This window comes from Haliotis rubra, unplaced genomic scaffold (genome assembly GCF_003918875.1).
Source record: "Haliotis rubra isolate DU_JTF1 unplaced genomic scaffold, ASM391887v1 Scf821, whole genome shotgun sequence".
Taxonomy (NCBI): domain Eukaryota; kingdom Metazoa; phylum Mollusca; class Gastropoda; order Lepetellida; family Haliotidae; genus Haliotis; species Haliotis rubra.
This window is the reverse complement of record NW_025767548.1, coordinates 26099-46465: the sequence shown is the minus strand read 5'-3', so window position 1 is coordinate 46465 and position 20367 is coordinate 26099. Positions and strand designations below refer to the sequence as shown.

At 47.3% G+C, this 20367-nt stretch overlaps 1 protein-coding gene across 1 annotated transcript in view; it reads left to right on the top strand.

The window, feature by feature from the left end:
- Positions 1–20367, top strand: part of LOC124262111 — a 121688-nt gene that overhangs the window by 91787 nt on the left and 9534 nt on the right. Inside the window, 19 exon segments of the mRNA XM_046696559.1 lie at positions 5520–5702; positions 5820–5942; positions 6445–6624; positions 6842–6970; positions 7079–7264; positions 7421–7561; positions 7835–8023; positions 8296–8427; positions 8835–9019; positions 9147–9273; positions 9834–10016; positions 10133–10279; positions 10695–10877; positions 11009–11131; positions 11593–11781; positions 18587–18727; positions 18855–19058; positions 19744–19881; positions 20100–20221. Of these exon segments, the coding sequence (XP_046552515.1) occupies positions 5520–5702; positions 5820–5942; positions 6445–6624; positions 6842–6970; positions 7079–7264; positions 7421–7561; positions 7835–8023; positions 8296–8427; positions 8835–9019; positions 9147–9273; positions 9834–10016; positions 10133–10279; positions 10695–10877; positions 11009–11131; positions 11593–11781; positions 18587–18727; positions 18855–19058; positions 19744–19881; positions 20100–20221 (3005 nt within the window).

Genomic DNA, 20367 nt, shown 5'->3' with positions numbered 1-20367 from the left:
CTCGCTGCTCGGCAAGGGCTTCACTCCACCTTTTGCCCTCGCGGAGCCCTGCGACGCACGCTACATCGACCTACGAGGAGGTCTACCGAACGCTGATGCAGCAGGTGCGGTGGTGGTCCATGAGGCCTACCTCCTCGATACAGAGGTCGGCCCTGGAGGCGGAGGGGCATGCTGGCGACGTCGCCGCATGTCGTCTAACTCCGCCAGCTGTCGGAAGTTCAGGCTCACCTCGCTGACTCTTTGCGGTCTGCTGCGCCGACGGTGATGTGCGCAGTCATGGGGATGCGCAGGCTGTGGCTGTCGACGTCTAGGTACTCGGCAGCAACACAGCAGACCTTGCTGGCTCTCCCTTTCCGTCTGGGAGCGACCCTCTTTCCCGGGGCACAGCAGGTCATACGGGAGGCTGCCGCTGCAGCTACCTCCTTCAAGGATTCTAAGGCCTTGTTGGAGCACCCGCGGGTGTCTCGCCTCGCCGGCTCCGCGCCACCTTCCTCCGCCGGGGTGCAGCCTACACCGAGTCTGCCGGCTGGCTTCGCCGCTTGGTAGGTAGGCGGAGGAGTAGGTCCGCCAAGGGTAGGGGCAAGGAGCAGTCCTCGACTAGCTCCCAGCCTTTTGGCGGCGCTGGAGAGGTCTGCCCGACCTCCCGTTAACCCAACAGGCTGCCGCTCAAGCCGTGTGTCACACCCAGTCAGCTCCGCTACTAGGGTCCACGCACGCTCCTACCCCATATCCCAGTGGGAGGCCGCTTCTCTCTATTCCTGCCGGAATGGGAGAAGGCTACCAACAACAGCTTTGGGTGCTGGCCACGGTCAGCATAGGCCATCTCCCACTGTGGAAGCGGTGGTCCGCCTCCCGACTTCACGGCATACGACGCACTCCGTGCCGCCCTGCCAAGCCAGGGCGGACATATTAGCGCGACGAAGTTCAGGCTCTGCTGGACAAGTCCGCCAATCGGCTGCGTTCCACGGGAGAGGAACAGGCGGGATTTTACTCCACGTGCTTCCTCGTCCCGAAGAAAGACGGCGGGTTCCGTCCGATTCTCAACCTCAAGGGGTTGAATCGCGATGCTCAAGTACCATCCTTCAAGATGGAGACACTGCGCTCGGTGATCTCATCTCTGTTCAGCCCGGCGATTGGCTCACGTCAATCGACCTAAAGGATGCGCGATATCTGCATGTACCCATACATCCCTCGCTCAAGCAGTACCTCCGGTTCTCTTACGACGGATGTATTACCAATTCAGGGTGCTCCCCTTCGGCATATCGACTGCCCCAAGGGTGTTCACCAAGCTCATGTTAGTCCCAGCTACCCTAGCTCGCGCTCGCAAGGGAAGGCGTTGTTACCCTTACCTAGACGACTGGTTGCTCGGAGCACTAACACAGCCAGCGAGTCAAGATGCTACTCACACAGTGATAGACATTCTAACTTCGACTGGGGTGGATCATCAACCTCAAGAAATCCGACCTGGTACCCACCCAGGACTTGGTTTTTCTTGGAGCGCGATTCAAACGAACAAGGATCTCGTTTCCTTGTCGCCCGACCGGGTCACCAGAGTTCGGGAGATGGTATCTTCATTCCTCTCCCAGCCCCAGGCACCAGCACGGACTTGGCTCCGTCTACTGGGCCATATGGCGGCGACGATCTCTGTAGTGTGGCGGGCGCTGTTGAGGATGCGTCCCATACAGCAAGCTTTGGCTCGGCTGTGGACTCACACGGAGGATCTGGAGCGCAGTCTCACAGTCCCCGAGTGGTTGACACCTCACCTTCAGTGGTGGACAAATGTCGGGGAATCTCACCAGGGGTTCCCTTGAAATCCCGGCGCCAGCTCTCACAGTTCAGACAGATGCGTCCCTCACGGGCTGGGGCGTTCTGGGCAGTCTGTCGGCTTCCGGACTCTGGTCCGAAGCGAAGCTCACCTTCACATCAACGTGTTGGAGCTGAGAGCTGTGCGGTTGGTATTCGAGCGCTTCAGAGAGCATGTCCGTGGCCAGGTAGTCCGTCTTCAGTTAGACAACCAGACGCGGCCATGTCGTACATCCTGAAGCAGGGAGGCCGCGGTGTCCCCAGCTCCTCCGGAAGCGTGGGACTTTCTCCTCTGGAGCCGACCAGTACGATTGTCAGGTACTCCCTGTTTATCTCCGGGGCTGGAGAACGGCGAGCAGATGCGCTCTCGCGGATCCTGGCCCCGCCGCGCAGTGGATGCTCGACAGGCAGATATTCACAGTAATCTCCCAGTTGTACGGGTCGCTTCGAGGTGGATCTGTTTGCGTCCGCCGGGGACGATCAGACACCCGTGTTCTGCTCTCGGATACCGGACCAGAGGGCGTTGGCTGCCGACGCCTTCCTGCTGGATTGGACGGGCAAAGTGCTCTGGGCGCCTCGCCCGTTACCACTCATTCCCGTGTCCTTTCACAGCTGTCCACCCAGCCAGCTCGGCTACTTGTGCTACTGGCACCGCTTTGGCCGTCACAGAGCTGGTTTCCGGTAATTCTCAGGTTTCTGGCTCAGCCTCCTGTTCTATTACCTTTGGCGACCGGACATTCTCACTCAGAACGGAGCGCCCACCCAAATCCACGGATTCAGTGGGTGGCTTGGCCTCTGTCAGGTCTAACCTCGAGGCACGCGGAATTCCTGCAGCAGTTGCAGACACAATTCTGGCTTCGGGCGGGATTCGACAAACGTTCAGTATGAGGATAGGTGGTCCCGCTATGCGCGCTGGTGTTCAGATAGGGGCATTGCAGATCCCTTTTCTGCGGATTTAGTCCGAGTATTGGAGTTTTTGCAAGCTCGTTTGGAAGAAGGCCTGGCGGCTTCGACCATTCGTGGCTACTCCACCGCTATTTCCACTTTTCACACCCCTGTCGATGGTGCTCTTCTGGGGCAGCACCCTCTCGTCTGGCGCTTTCTAGCTGGCGCGGAACGGATTCGACCTGCTCTCAGGCGAACCAGTCCACCTTGGGATTTGTCGATCGTGCTCGATTGGCTGTCCGGTCCCACTTTCTCACACCTATCGGCTATTTCCATTCAGTTGTTGACCTGGAAAGCTGTGTTTCTGGTGGCGGTAACATCTGGTCGAAGAGTCGGCGATATACATGCTATGTCGTCCGACCCGGCGCTGACTGTGTTTCACACGGATCGTGTCAGCATTCGGCCTCCCAGATACTTACCGACCGAAGGTCGATCACGCTTTCCATGTGACAGCTCCTATCGAACTTCCTACTCTTACCCAGCCTTCCACATCGGGGACCACTCCTACGAGCACTCACCCGTTGGATGTCCGTAAAGACGCTCAAAGTCTATATCAAACGAACGCAGGGGATCCGTGACGGGTACCCAGCTGTTCTGTTGTTACGGTGGCGGGAGGCTGGTCTGCCAGCGAGCAAGCAAACTTTGTCTCGCTGGCTTGTTTCGTATTTGTGCCGCTTATCAGGCTAAGGGCAAGCCTCCCCTGAGGGGTTGAAGGCTCACTCGGGTCAGGGCAGTAGCCGCATCAAAGCTTTTGCAGCGGCACTCCCCATTGAAGAGATCTGCTCTGCCGCTATTTGGAGCCGCCAAGCACTTTTATACGCCATTATCAGCTCGATACACATTCACGCAATCGTCGCGAGCTTTGGTCGTATCCGTTCTCTCCAGTGGACAGTGTCCTGCCACCCTGACCAAGTGAGTCTTGGTTTATTGGTTTGTGTTGACGCTTACTGTACAATGATTCCATTATTGACATGTCTGCTACGAGCACTCAGAGAACCTGTACCCCTTTCGATTCTCTAAGGAGTTACGATATCGTTAGTGAGTGGTATTTTGTTTTCCCCCTCGGTGCTCTCACGAAGAAGCCACTTAGTGGGTCGGATTTCACTGACATTCGCGACTACGTGCAATGTCTCATTATGCTAGAGGTCGTCTTTGAGCACAAATCCTCCCCTGTCAGTTCCCTCCCATAATGCCTCTCGCGGAAGCTTAAACTGGGTCGAGTGACAGGTGAGTGTTATGGCGTCTGTTCAATTTTTTTTCCATGATACGATCGCTATATTTTGTGTGTGCTTGGACAGAATTCCCTCCTCCCTGGCCTCCGGTCTTTGGGAGTCTGTGTTTATGCATAATATGTACCCCAAGGACGATCTCTCTGAAAAGAATTTCCCAAACCTGCAGAGGTTTTCAATTCTTTGAAGAGAGTCGTCCTTGGGGTAGGGCCCACCCACCTCCCGCAGCAATTCTGTTCACTGATGAGAATTCAGCAGAAGGAATGATGATACGGGTCTAGGAGCCTACCCAGTTGGTGCGCATGCTCTAAGGGAGGTAACTCCGTGAGGTAGGGTCCGTATAATAAATAAAAGAGTTTATTTATTGTACAATCTTTTTATTCAAAAAACATTGATACAACTGTCACAGGACATTTTACAGCCGGAAAATGCATAATATGTACCCCAAGGACGACTCTCTTCAAAGAATTGAAAACCTCTGCAGGTTTGGGAAAATATGTCTTCACCAAACTTGGCACATAGATAGATCTGATGGTGTACTGGTGCCTTTTGGTAGTTTTGGAATTCTTAATAAAATATTTTTGCCGTTTCCATGGCAACAAGCTTGACTTAGACTGAAATTGGTGGTTGTGCTCTTTTCCGTAGCAGAACTCTAAAACCATTCACTATTTCTTCACCAAACTTGGCACATAGATTGGTCTGGTGGTGTACTGGTGCCTTTTGGTAGTTTTGGAATTCTGAATAAAATATTTTTGTCATTTCCATGGCAACAAGTTTGACTAAAACTGAAATTAGTGGTAGTGCTCTTTTCCGGAGCAGAACTCTAAAACCATTCAATGTTTCTTCACCAAACTTGGCACATACATAGATCTGGTGGTGTACTTGTGCCTTTTGGGAGTTTTGGAATTCTGAATAAAATATTTTTGGCGTTTTCATGGCAACAACTTTGACTTAGACTGAAATTGATGATAGTGCTCCTTTCTGGAGCAGAACTTTAAAAATCTTTCAATACTCTCCTTCCACCTTTCTATATACACACCTAACTATTTGACATAATCATAACACGTAGACATAATCATGAAGAGTATTTTGCCATTGCGGGGGATATTGATGACTTTATCTTCTTGATTTGTACTTGTTTCTTTCCTATCAGTTTAAGCTTGTTACTTGCCTATTGTTCTGTACTTGTTACTTGACTATCATTCTGTACTTGTTACTTGACTATCATTCTGTACTTGTTACTTGCCTATCGATCTGTACTTGTTACTTGCCTGTCATTAATAATAATAATGATATAATATAGGTCATTTGTAATGCACTTGACTCCACAACACTTGGCCATGCTTTTAGTGCAAACACAAGACAGTACTTGTTACTTGCCTTTGTTCTGTACTTGTTGCTTGCATATTATTCTGTACTTGTTTCTATCCTATCAATCTAAATGTGTTCCTTGCCTAACATTCTGTACTTGTTATTGCCTATCGATCTGTACACAAGACAGTACTTGTTTCTTGCCTGTCATTGTGTACTTGTTACTTATAGGTACGGATTCAGTGTTATGATACAGCTTGGCCAGACAATAGGGCAGAGGGTTTGCTTACCGTCAATGTCCGACGCAACCCTGCATTCCCAGCATTTACCAACACCCCATACTCAAGGAGCATTCCTGATACATTACCCCTGGGCAGCACCATTCTTCAACTCTCTGGACAGGACCCAGATGGGGTGAGTTTGACTGGGAGATTTAGAAATGTCTGCAGATTTTATTAAATTTAGTTAAATCATCTGAGAAAGGAACCTGTGAAAGTTAGAAGTGTTACAATGTGGTATTGTTTCTTCTAGGATTCTGTAACCTTCAGCAACCAAGGTACCGACACAGACAAGAGCTTTTACTATGTGAACCCAACAACTGGTGTTGTTGTGTTGCTGAAAGACTTGAGATCGACTGACCGCACATCATTTGAGGTAGGATGATGTTAGAAACTCTTGGTTAGGTGATGAATCTGTTTGACTTTTTGTCATGTTTAGAGAGTCATGTTTTGATGTATGAGGATTTTATTAGGAATATTATCAGATTTCATTATTGTGTAAATTCCAGAATGTAACTGGTCCCAAGTTACCTAAGTAACTCTTGCCTTCAGAGACAACTAATACGATCAGTTGATCAGACTCATCATCGTAACCTCCGATTATGCTATGTGCTTCAATTATCAATCGCTTGTTGGTCAGGTCCAGTTCAGTTATAAACAAGCATGAGTTACATGGACTTTTTATTTTGGAAAGCTTGTGATTGCTTGAAGTGATGTGTTTAAAATAATTAAGGATAATTTAACAAATGAAATGCTTCGATCCAGCCTCACATGAGTGAGGAAAGTTCATGTTAACTTAAACATTATGATTTTGTTGTTTTATTACTTTTTTAAGTACACAGCCCAGGTCTTTTACCATTTGAATTTGCTCATTACAGATCCCAGTGCAAGTTTCTGACGGTCGTGGAAAAACTGGTGATGCTATTGTTAGGATAACAGTGACAAAGAACAGTGGCCCACCAGTGTTCAGCAATACACCATATGAAACTAGAATCCCAGTCACACAGCCTGTTGGAACTCGTGTACTCTCGCTCTCCGTCAATGATCCTGATCGCGTGGTATGTTCACAAATCAGTCATGACTTAACATTTCAACTGTTTGTACCGAAGTTGCTTAATGGATATTTTGTCTAGTTAATTCAAAGTGTTCCACTATCCTGTAAAAGGAACATTCAATTTACTTCTGTGCTTAGTAATCTGATTTGCTACAGTATGTTTTATTATGTGAATGTTTGCAATATATACTGTTTCCATCATTTGAATCTTTTATACACAGGGAACCATTGTTTGCCAACTTGAGGGGTATGAACCTGGACAAACCTACTTTGATCTTAACAATGTCACACATGCCATCACAGTTCGGGCCAACCTGACTCTCAACCCACAACCTGATGTCAGTTATGTGGTAAGCCTTGTTTTAAAGCTTTATTTCTTTGAACTGATTATGTAATATTTTCTCTAACAAATATTGTCATTTTCTGAGTATTGAAAATGCTTTCTCGTCTCATTAAAGCTCCTGGCGAAGTGCTTTGACTCTGGTAACCCAAGTGAAGTGTCTTATACTACTGCAAAGATCAATGTTGAACGCAATCTCGCCAGCCCACGATTTTCACCAACTCAGTACACAGCTACCATCAATGACTATGATCCTAAAGGAACAAATGTTGTTGCTGTCACTGCCACTGACAGTGATCCATTGGTGAGTACAATAATCTATTTAATTGTGATAATTGAAAAGTTATATTGATTTAAAAGTTCAAGGTTTAGCCACTTCATTTCCTCCATCTTATAAAATTAAAAATGTGAAATGCCATTTTTGTCCGGAGCCTCATGTGATGTACTATGATTTTAACAGGCCCCAGAGAATCAAATCATGTTCAGCCTGAGTGACGGAAGCCGTGCTGCCAATGACTACTTCACAGTTCACCCCTTCACAGGTCTGATCACCGTCAGTAGGCGTGTGTCTGAAGATCCTACCACACAGAACAGATACATAGTAAGTCCCATGCACAGGCAATACCTTACTAGTATTATGTTAGTATCATATCTACCGTATGTTAATGTCTTTCTGTTTCAGAGTGTCCCTAAGTAGTGTCAAATTATGTCTCTTATGATGGATGTGTAATTTGTAACATTAATGAGCAGTGTTATGTGGAAATATGTACACTTAACATTCATTCTGATTTTAAACTGGATAGGGTACTTATCAGTTTCATTCAGTTCCTAACTATAGACAGTTAACCATCATTGATAATACAAATCATTTCAGCTGTACGTGGTTGCTCAAGACACAAGCTTGACACCTAGAAGTTCTACTGCAACTGTGACTGTCCTAGTAGCCCGAAACCAGGCTCCAGTGTTTCTGCGAGAGGATACCTACTCTACTGTGGTGGATGAGGAAGCACCTGTTCTCAACTACACTATCCTCACTGTCACAGCCACAGATTCTGATGATTCTGTAAGTTATTGTACTCAGATACAGATCATCCTGTCAGTTATTTTTGTTTGATTATGAGCTCCTGTAAGTTATTCTTATCAGATTCTGAAGATGCTGTTACATTATTTCATGAGATTTTGAAGATCCTTTAAATATCTGAACCGCAGATTCTGAAAATATTCTAAGTTATTGTCCTCCGATTCTGTATATTATTATCCTCCAATTATAACATCCTGTATATCCTGTATGTCCCCTATGATTCTGTTAATTACTGTTCTTTGTTACATGCTCAGACTACCCTCAATGGCCAAGTGCGATACAGTATCCTCAGTAGCGGTGCCAACAGGGTATTCCAGATGAACCCAGCCACTGGTGCCATTTCTCCTCGTATTGACCTTCGCCGTGTCACTCAGCCGATCTGGAGGGTATGTCCACCACTCTGTTTGTTTGATAACTGAAGCACTTTCAACTACTACCAAGCTTTTTGACATAATTTAAGTTAATAAATGCTTCAAAATTTAGAAATTAATTTCTCTATCTTATCTGGACTGATTATGATTATAAGATGTGCTCATGTTACCTATCATTTGCCTCAGTCAAACATCAAAATGGGTGGGTACAAAGTGTGAAGCCCATTTATTGTGTTCCCCACCGTGATATTGCTGAAATATTGCTAAAAGTGGGTAAGGAGTGTCAAGTTAAACTTTCAAATTGCATTTAAATTTCCTCTATTGATTACACTTTATGAATGTCCGCTTTTCTTAAGAAATATTTATCAAAATAAGAGAACAGTTTAGCGTTTATTAACTTTCATGTGTTTGTGTTGTTCCAGTTTGACGTTCAAGCTACAGATGCTGGTATCCCACCTTTGTCTGACACTGCTGCTGTTTTTTTTTCACAATCTCCAAGTTGGGACTGCCAACATTCACACAAAGTGAAGTTGAAATCAATATCAATGAAAACCGACCAGTCAATGATAGCATTTACACCATCACAGCAACAGATCCGATCACTGGAGTAAGTATAGGTCCCAGCTGATCATTTAAAGCATAAAATTACTTAATGTGATTTTTTAAAATCTTGTTCACTTTGTTTCTTTAATATGTGTCATATATTGTGTATCATTTGTTTTCTGTGCACAGAGTGTTTTGCAGTATGAGTTGAGGGGAGATGGTCTTGGGCCAAACTTTTTCAGCATCAATCGACAGACAGGGCAGATCACTGTCAGCAGGCCTCTTATTGAAGATACACAGAAGGTCACAGTATACACTGTAAGTACATTAGTATATACACATAAGTTATATGTCCACTTGTGAAACCGCTCGATTGTTCCATTTTTCAAAAGTTTGCACATTTAGATGAACATATATCCTCATGTTATTGATTTTCAAATGCTTTAAAACATCTGTTTTGTCAATTATCACATGAACAATTGTAAAACCTGTCACTAACTTATTAATGACAACTTTATCCTAAACACAATCCATCACTCAAGAATTTTCAATGTCTGAGTGACGCAACCCACCTTGTTGTAGCATGAGAAATCATTTCTATCTGAAAATGTTGAGGTTCGAAAACCTATATGGCCATACTCCTCTGTTGCAGCTGTTGTAGCAAAGGCATGCATTAGGCCAGTCTGATATTAAAATAAGTGAATAATCTGGTCAAGTGATATGCAAATTAGCATGTGGGGTGTAAGGCTAAGCTTTCACTGTTTAGGTGTATGGTTTAAATAGCACTATCAAATAAATATTTCAGTTATGCCAAAACAAAAGTCAAAACATCATCTTTTTGGTGAAAATAATGTTGATTTGGCATCTTAATGTTTCAGCTGAGAGTTGTAGCTTTCAGACTGTCAAACACAGCTGAAACTACTGAGGCCATTGTGAGAGTCAACGTCTTGAGGAATCCAAATGCACCTGTTTTCCCTGACCAAACCTTGGTGTTCAACCTGCCAGAGAATCAGCCCCTGGGTGTTGAGTTTGGAAGGATAAATGCAACAGACTCTGACAGAGTAAGTTGGAACACAGATCATGTAAATTCCATGTCTGAAGAAATGGTGCTGTTACAAACACTCTCTCAACATGTATTGAATTCAAGTCAGATGATTGAAATTGTTCTTGTTTTCAGGGTGACAACGGTGTTCTTGATTTCTCCATTGATACAACTGGTGTTACACCATCATATTCTTATGGTTACTTCTTCGTCAACCCAACCACTGGTGCTTTGTCTGTGATTACAAGATTGTCTGAAGACAGTAACACACAGCAATATCTGGTAAGGCAGACAAATATATTCTTTTGTAACGATATATTCATGTCATGGAATGATGATGTAATGTTCCACTGTCTGGTTTCATCCCATGTCACATACTTGATGTGAATTTAGGATGTTGTGTCTTGTAATTAGTTATGGTGGTACTGATTCAGAATTAACAGACAAGTCTTTGATGGCTTGATAGTATTGAAACTCGATCTGAACCTGACACATTTGTGGGAGTGTCCTCTGATCAATGCAGTTGTACATAATGAGATACCTAATTATCACTTAATGTAGCTCTTAATTTACTTACACATGCAACTAAGGTCTCATGTCTGAAACAGATATCTCGAATAAGTTTCTGTGTTCATGATCATATCTTAGAAACAGTTCTGTTTTCATGCATTCACCAACCTGCCTCTCTTTTTACTAGTTCAATGTTATGGCCATTGATCGTGGATCTCCTCGGCGTACTGCATCAGTGACAGTGACAGTAAATGTTGCTCGCAATCCCGGTGCACCTGTCTTCGCTCCTAACTTGTATGAAAGAACTGTTCCTGAAGTGACCCCAGAGGGGACAAGCATAGTAGATGTCAATGCTGCTGATGCTGATGGGGTGAGTCTCTCTTGACAACTTAAACACAAGCAGATACAGTTTGCTATGCATTCTTGAATAAGAGTTTATTTTCAATCATGAAATTGTTATATCAGAGTGTAATCATTATTTATTATCATTTCTCTTATCAGGACACTGTGACCTACACCATCCTACAGGAGCCACCAGATAGCTATTACTTCAATATTGTGCCAGCCACTGGCCTCATCACACTTGCCAGATCTTTCACTCAGGAGCTGCAAGACCGATATATTGTAAGTATCACATATAGATGAAAATCTACAACTATTGTGTACACTATGTACTTAACCTTTCAAGCTTGTGTTTAGGACTTTTCTTAACTCTAACAGGGATCATTTTGAGCCATTCCCTTGTGCCATGTGTGCATTTGAATATGAAATGACACATTGAAAACATCAGAGGCCATTAAAGCACATAGTAATCACACATGGCTCAATTCAATTAAAAACCTGGGCCCCAAAAGGTGCAGTGCAAAGTTTGATACAGGTTTTGCAATTTCAAGAATAATCATTATTAATTGCCATATAGCTGAAGTCTGGAGTCACGCTCGTGGACCTTGCTCACATTTTTGGCATGTTGTAGATATATTAAGTTATGAAAACAGCAAGACATGGACAATGACCTTATTACAGAAGTATTGTCTTTCATGATATGCTATGTATTGAATGGAACTGATTACCTTATCTAATTTCAGATCCGAGTTGTTGCTAGTGATGGCCGATCATCCCCCAGATCTGATACTGCTACAGTGACAGTGAATATAGTGAGAAACCCCAATGCCCCTAAATTCAATCCTCACAATGGTACTGTGGATGTGTCCGAATACAGGCCTATACAGACAGTCATTACTACAATAAGGGCGACAGATAATGATACTGCTTCGGTAAGTTCACTGAAATTGGTATACAATGTTTCACAGACCATCTTCTACTCACGAACTAAATAAGTTGTTATCCATAACTTTTGTCTATATTAGACCACGTTCCCATTCTTCAAAGTGATCTTGACCCATGAAGATCTTCAGCAACCCATGCTTGTTGTAAGAGGCGACTAACCGGATCACGTGGTTAGGCTTGTTGACTTGGTTGAAACATCCTAGTTGTGCTGATCGAAATCCATGCTGTTGATCACTGGATTGTCTGGTCCAGACTCAATTATTTACAGACCGCCGACATATGGCGGTAAAATTTATGAGTGCTGTGTTAAACAACAAACCAAAAGCAAAGTGATCTTAATGCTATAACTAGCATAAGCCTATTTTAAGTTATGGGAGTTACGATCATCTTAATGCTAAGATTGTTTGGTGGAATGGGGGGCCAATATCTGTTTTGTCATATGTGTGAATTCTTTTTCAGAGAGATCGTCCTTGGGGTACATATTATGCATTTTCCGGCTGAAAAATGTCCTGTGACAGTTGTATCAATGTTTTTTGAATAAAAAGATTGTACAATAAATAAACTCTTTTATTTATTATACTGACCCTACCTCACGGAGTTACCTCCCTTAGCGCATGCGCACCAACTGGGTAGGCTCCTAGACCCGTATCATCATTCCTTCTGCTGTCACGGCCGTGAACAGACGTGTTTTGAGTAACCCATTCATGAGCCGTGACGGGCGCTGTTAAAAGAGACTATGTCTGAGACACCACCTGTATGTATGGTCTTTATTTGTCTAAAACAAGAACAGTAAAGCTTTACAGTTGGTTGTTTCATAATTGTGACTTTGTATTAATACAAATTACGCCAACTTTCCCCGCGGTTACGCGACGTGTTGCTCTGCCATGGCGGGAAGTTTAGCGTGCCATGTGGTCGTAATATTGCGTGATTAAAACCAACTATTACTTTCCGCGGTAACCTTCACGTAGTTTTTCAATGTTTTCTACGTGTTTATATGCTGCTGGGTCACCGCTAACTAACATGTTTGCGTGTTTGTTTCAGGCCTTTCATGCTGTTCGGTCTGTGAGGGAGTATCCCCCGGCCGACAGTCATACCTGTTAGCGCGGCCTGTCTGGAGAAGACAGGCCATGAGGCTGACTCCTGCCCTATTTGTCTGGCCTTTTCCCCGGGCCCAGAAGAGGCGGGCTGCCGACACCTTGTTCTATCGCTAAATGCGTGAGGGCGGAGGGGACCTGACGCAGGTTCCCCGCCTAAGTCCAAACGCAGGTCAAAAGGGGGAAAAAATCCCGTGGCCCTTCCCCTCTCCTGCCACTTCGAAAGTGGTTTTGACATGTCACTGATGGAGTCTATGTTTCAGCAGCAGATGGACTCGGGATGAAGTCCTTCGCTCGTGAGTCGGGTTGGAGGTCTCCGGCAGGAGTTCCTCACCCACTCCGGACGGGGGCGGAGAGTCCGGGTGGGATCGCTGGCTCGGCTCGATCCCTCGGCCTTGAGGCGCCTGTAGATCCGTTGCCTCTGGCTTCGATCCGACGCCTCGGCTGCTCCGAGAGGGAGGTGCTCCCAGTCCCCTCGGAGCTCGCGAGGGCCGCTGGAGTATTCCTGGTATTCCGGTCCTTGCGCACACCCGCCCCCCATGAGAGCGCGAGGCACCAGTTCTGCCTGGCCTGCCTCCAGCGCCTCGGGACCGGTCCACGCGACGCGCCGGCTGGCGCTGGACGGAAGCAGTCTGTCTGTTCTTCCCTTCCTGTGGTTCCTAGCGTTAGGCAGTCCACCGGGTCGGGTTAGGGTCCTCTTTACGGAGGAGACCCAGCCTCTGACTCGGCTCGACGCCGAGGCAATGGAGCTTGGGAGGTCGAGGAGCATGACGGCGGCTTCCGCTTTGCTTCGCCTTAAGGGAGGTCCGCAGAGAATTGTCGAGGGCCTACCCCAGGCCGCGGTGCCTGCTGGTTGCGTGGACTCGACTGAGTTCCGCTTTGCCTGGCGCAGGCGCTTTGCCCCTAGGGCAACCCTCACAGACGCAGCCCGCATTCTGCCATCGTTGGTCTCGACGGGTCGATCCCCTCTTGTCTGGTGCCCGAGTAAGGTTTGACTTACCTGAACTCGCGTCGCGGCGCTACCAGCTTGGGGAGGATTCCCTGTTACGTTGTACCGATTGTTGACGAATGTGTTTTCACTTCCGATAAGCCCTGGGAGGCTCGGCTTCCTCGGAGCAGCTCCGGCTGCTCGGGCAAGGGCGCCTAACTCCACCTTTGCCCTCGGCGGGCGCTGCGGCGCGACGCGCATCGGACCTACGAGGAGGTCTACCGGAACGCCGATGCAGCAGGTGCGGTGGTGGTCCATGAGACCTACCTCTCCTCGGTTCAGAGGTCGGCCCTGGAGGCGGAGGGGCATGCTGGCGACGATGTCGCCGCGTCGCGTGCTGCTCCGTCAGCTTTCGGAAGTGCAGGCTCACCTGCTGCGACTCTCTTTGCGGTCTGCTGCGTCGACGGTGATGTCGCGCGAGTCATGGGGATGCGCCGGCTGTGGCTGTCGGCGTCTAGGTACTTTCGGCAGCAACACAGCAGACCTTGCTGGCCCTCCCTTTCCGTCTGGGAGCGACCCTCTTTCCAGGGGCCCAGCAGGTCATCACGGGGAGGCTGCCGCTGCAGCTACCTCCTTCAAGGACTCTAAGGCCTTGTTGGAGCACCAGCGGGTGTCTCCCAGCCCAGCGCGCCTCGTGCCACCTTCCTCCGCCGGGTGCAGCCTACACCCGAGTCTGCCGGCTGGCTTCGCCGCTTGGTAGGGGTAGGCGGAGGAACAGGTCCGCCAAGGGTAGGGGCAAGGAGCAGTCCTCGACTAGCTCCCAGCCTTTTCCAGCGGTAGCCGGAGGTCTGCCCGACCTCCCGTTAACCCATCAGGCTGCCGCTCAAGCCGTGTGTCACGCCCAGTCAGCTCCGCTACTCGGGTCTACACACGCGCTCCTACCCCATATCCCAGTGGGAGGCCGCCTCTCTCTATTCCTGCCGGAATGGGAGAAGGCTACCAACAACGCTTGGGTGCTGGCCACGGTCAGCATAGGCCATCTCCCACTGTGGAAGCGAGGTCCGCCCGGCTTCACCGGCATACGTCGCACTCCGGTGCCGTCATGTCAAGCCAGGGCGGACATATTGCTCGACGAAGTTCAGGCTCTGCTGGACAAGTCCGCAATCGGCGCATTCCACCGGGAGAGGAACAGGCGGGATTTTTATTCCACGCGCTTCCTCGTCGAAGAAAGACGGCGGTTCCGTCCGATTCTCAACCTCAAGGGGTTGAATCGCATGCTCGAAGTACCATCCTTCAAGATGGAGACACTGCGCTTCGGTGATCTCATCTGTTCAGCCCGGGCGATTGGCTCACGTCAATCGACCTAAAGGATGCGTATCTGCATGTACCCATACATCCATCGTTCAAGCAGTACCTTCGGTTCTCTTCACGACGGGATGTATTACCAATTCAGGGTGCTCCCCTTCGGCATATCGACTGCCCCAAGGGTGTTCACCAAGCTCATGTTAGTCCCAGCTACCCTAGCTCGCTTCGCAAGGAAGGCGTTGTTACCCTTACCTAGACGACTGGTTGCTCGGAGCACTAACACAGCCAGCGAAGTCAAGATGCTACTCACACAGTGATAGACATTCTAACTCGACTGGGGTGGATCATCAACCTCAAGAAATCCGACCTGGTACCCACCCAGGACTTGGTTTTTCTTGGGCCAGCGATTCCAAACGAACAAGGATCTCGTTTCCTTGTCGCCCGACCGGGTCACCAGAGTTCGGGAGATGGTCTCTTCATTCCTCTCCCAGCCCCAGGCACCAGCACGGGACTTGGCTCCGTCTCTACTGGAGCCATATGGCGGCGACGATCTCTGTAGTGTGGCGGGCGCGGTTGAGGATGCGTCCCATACAGCAAGCTTTGGCTGGGCTGTGGACTCACACGGAGGATCTGGAGCGCAGTCTCACAGTCCCCGAGTGGTTGACACCTCACCTTCAGTGGTGGACAAATGTCGGGAATCTCACCAGGGGGTTCCCCTTGGAAATCCCGACGCCAGCTCTCACAGTTCAGACAGATGCGTCCCTCACGGGCTGGGGGGGCGTTCTGGGCAGTCTGTCGGCTTCCGGACTCTGGTCGAAGCCGAAGCTCACCTTCACATCAACGTGTTGGAACTGAGAGCTGTGCGGTTGGTATTCGAAAGCTTCAGAGAGCATGTCCGGTAGCCAGGTAGTCCGTCTTCAGTTAGACAAACCAGATGGCCATGTCGTACATCCTGAAGCAGGGAGGCACGGGTGTCCCCAGCGCTCCTCCGGGAAGCGTGGACTTTCTCCTCTGGAGCGACCAGTGCGATTGTCAGGTACTCCCTGTTTATCTCCCCGGGCTGGAGAACGATGCGAGCAGATGCGCTCTCGCCCGGATCCTGGCCCTTGCGAGTGGATGCTCGACAGGCAGATATTCACAGTAATCTCCCAGTTGTGCGGGTCGTTCGAGGTGGATCTGTTTGCGTCCGGGGGACGCATCAGACACCCGCCGTGTTCTGCTCTCGGATACGGACCCAGGGGCGTTGGCTGCCGACGCCTTCCTGCTGGATTGGACCGGCAAAGTGCTCTGGGCGTTCCGCCCGTTACCACTCATTCCCCGTGTCCTTTCACAGCTGTCCACCCAGCCAGCTCGGCTACTTGTGCTACTGGCACCGCTTTGGCCGTCCACAGAGCTGGTTTCGGTAATTCTCAGGTTTCTGACTCAGCCTCCTGTTCTATTACCTTTGCGACCCGGACATTCTCACTCAGAACGAGCCCCCACCCAAATCCACGGATTCAGTGGGTGGCTTGGCCTCTGTCAGGTCTAACCTCGAGGCACGCTGGAATTCCTGCAGCAGTTGCAGACACAATTCTGGCTTCGGTGGGGGATTCGACAAACGCTCAGTACGAGGATAGGTGGTCCCGCTATGCGCTGGTGTTCAGATAAGGGGATTGCAGATCCCTTTTCTGCGGATTTAGTCCGAGTATTGGAGTTTTTGCAAGCTCGTTTGGAAGAAGGCCTGGCGGCTTCGGACCATTCGCTGGCTACTCCACCGCTATTTCCCACTTTTCACACCCCTGTCGATGGTGCTCTTCTGGGGCAGCACCCTCTCGTCAGCGCTTTCTGGCGCTGGCGGAACGGATTCGACCTGCTCTCAGGCGAAACCAGTCCACCTTGGGATTTGTCGATCGTGCTTTCGATTGGCTGTCCGGTCCCACTTTCTCACACCTATCGGCTATTTCCATTCAGTTGTTGACCTGGAAAGCTGTTTTTCTGGTGGCGGTAACATCTGGTCGAAGGGTCGGCGATTTACATGCTATGTCGTCCGACCGGGCGCTGACTGTGTTTCACACGGATCGCGTGTCAGTATTCGCCTCCCAGATACTTACCGACCGAAGGTCGATCACGCTTTCCATGTGACAGCTCCTATCGAACTTCCTACTCTTACCCAGCCTTCCACATGGGGACCACTCCTACGAGCACTCACCCGTTGGATGTCCGTAAGACAGCCAAAGTCTATCTCAAAACGAACGCAGGGGATCCGTACGGGTACCCAGCTGTTCTGTTGTTACGGTGGCGGAAGGCTGGTCTCGCCAGCGAGCAAGCAGACTTTGTCTCGGGCTGGCTAGTATCGTATTTGTGCCGCTTTATCAGGCTAAGGGCAAGCCTCCCCTGAGGGGTTGAAGGCTCACTTTCGGTCAGGGCAGTAGCCGCATCAAAAGCTTTTGCATCGGCACTCCCCATTGAAGAGATCTGCTCCGCGCTATTTGGAGCCAGGCCAAGCACGCTTTTATCGCCATTATCAGCTCGATCACGCATTCCCCGTGTCGTGCAAACTTTGGCCGTACTGTTCTCTCCAGTGGACAGTGTCCTGCCACCCTGAGTCTTGGTTTATTGGTTTGTTTTGACGCTACTGTACAATAAGATTCCATTATTGACATGTCTGCTAATGTGAGCTCACTCAGAGAACCTGTACCCCCTTTCGATTCTCTACGGAGTTACTGTATCGTTAGTGAGTGGTATTTTTGTTTTCCCCACGGTGCTCTCATGAAAGAAGCCACTTAGTGGGTCGGATTTAGTTGATATTCGCACTCACGCAGCAATGTCTCATTATGCTAGAGGTCGTCTTTGAGCACAAATCCTCCCTGTCAGTTCCCCTCCCATAATGCCTCTCATGAAGCGAAACTGGGTCGAGTGTGACCGTGAGTGTTATGGCGTCTGTTCAATTTTTTTTTCCATGATACGATCGCTATATTTTGAGTGTGCTTGGACAGAATTCCCTCCTCCCTGGCCTCCGGTCTTTGGGAGTCTGTGTTTATGCATAATATGTACCCCAAGGGGCGATCTCTCTGAAAAGAATTAACCAAACCTGCAGAGGTTTTCAATTCTTTGAAGAGAGATCCCTTGGGGTAGGGCCTCCCACCTCCCCGCAATTCTGTTCACTGATAAGAATTCAGCAGAAGGAATGATGATACGGGTCTAGGAGCCTACCCAGTTGGTGCGCATGCTCTAAGGGAGGTAACTCCGTGAGGTAGGGTCCGTATAATAAATAAAAGAGTTTATTTATTGTACAATCTTTTTATTCAAAAAACATTGATACAACTGTCACAGGACATTTTTCAGCCGGAAAATGCATAATATGTACCCCAAGGACGACTCTCTTCAAAGAATTGAAAACCTCTGCAGGTTTGGTTAAATTGATGCATGATTTCTTGATGTGAGTAAAGTTTGTTCCTTGGAGTTTACTTTTGACTCTGTTTTCAGACACTTGGTGGTCAGCTGCGTTATTCAATTACTGGTGTGAGCCCTATCAGTGCCACCGACTACTTCATCATCAGTCCCACATCTGGTGATATCCTCCTTGCAAAGCCTCTGGCTAATGCCATTTCACCAAACCGAACTGAGGTAAGGAAATAATGTTATACATATTTAATATTTAGGCTCTAGATTCTTGAACGAAATGATTTTTTTTTTTTACGTCAAGAACCATCTTTCAAGTTTTAGGTTTAATGTATTAAATGATTTGTTTCAGCTCACCATACAAGTTACTGATAGAGCCGCTAGACCCAAAACTGACGTTACCACACTTGTCATTAACACCATAAGGAACATGTATGCACCAGAGTTCACAGCAGCTTCTATATCTGCTAATGCCAGTGAACGTGATCCCATCGGCAGAGTCATCGCAAACGTAACAGCCACAGATGCCGATGTCAATGTCCCAAAGAATCAGTTTGTAAGTATTGATGTATACCCAGATTTAGCTATAAATCCCAAGTTAGTACAGTTATGTTAAGGAAAATGCTCTTATTGTCTTGAAACTGAAGTAGGATATTCTTAAAGTTCTTGTATTTTTTAATTTAGAGTACCGGGGTAGTTAACACAGGCGATGTCTTGTAATGTAAATCTTCACATGAAAGATTCTTTTTCTTTATTGATGTGTTGATAGTTAAATCTTATGCAACCTCCAACCTTGTACATGTTCTCAAAATATGGTGTGAAACTAAACCATCAACAAAATGAAAAATAGGTTACATCAGGATAAAAGACAACTTTGCCCAACTATTACATTGTATGGGAAAACTTTTTTTTCATTTTGGAATGTGTTACTGATTAGGATTGAATAGATCTAATTTGTTGCTTGTTTAAGGTGTGCATCAATAGTTTCCAATGATGAACTTCTATAAAAGGCTACTATCAACTTATTATTATTCACACAAAGATTATGAGTAATTCACAGAAATGATGAAATAGAAGTTGCCTGTTCAGCTGATCTCAGTATAATTTCTGTATTTATTGATCAGAGACATATTTGTGATATTAAAGAGGACCATTCCACAGGGCATTTGGTTCAACTTTCAATTATTTCACTTTATTCATTACTGTTTCATTATTGCATGCTTAAATATTATCAATTTCAGACACCAAATGCACAGATTGAATACCGCATCATTGGCAATGCTGTAGATGTGCGGTCGTTTGGAATAGCTTCTGATGGCAGCATTTTCATTACTCAACCACTGTCCAATGATAATGCTGAAGGAAATTACATGAGATCTGTGAGTATAACACACACACACACACACACACACACACACACACACACACACACACACACACACACACACACACACACACACACACACACACACACACACACACACACACACACACACACACGTATCTACTGAGCTTTGATGTGACTTGTGTGATGGCTAAAAATCATCAGATATTGTTATCAAGATAAAATGTTTCATGCTTGTTTTCTTTTCCCCAGTTTAAAGTTCGTGCTACTGACCGTAGTTGGAATCCAAAGTTCAGTGAGATCCAGGTGAATGTCAGTGTCACCCCACTGAATGTGGTTCTGGGAGACCTTGGCTTCATTCAACCTGTATACTAGTGAGTAACTATATGAGGGTTTCATTCCACCTGCATAATAGTAACTCTGTAATGATTTCAGTCAACTTGTGTAATAGTAACTCTGTAATGATTTCAGTCAACTTGTGTAATAGTAACTCTGTGATGGTTTCATTCAACTTGTATTA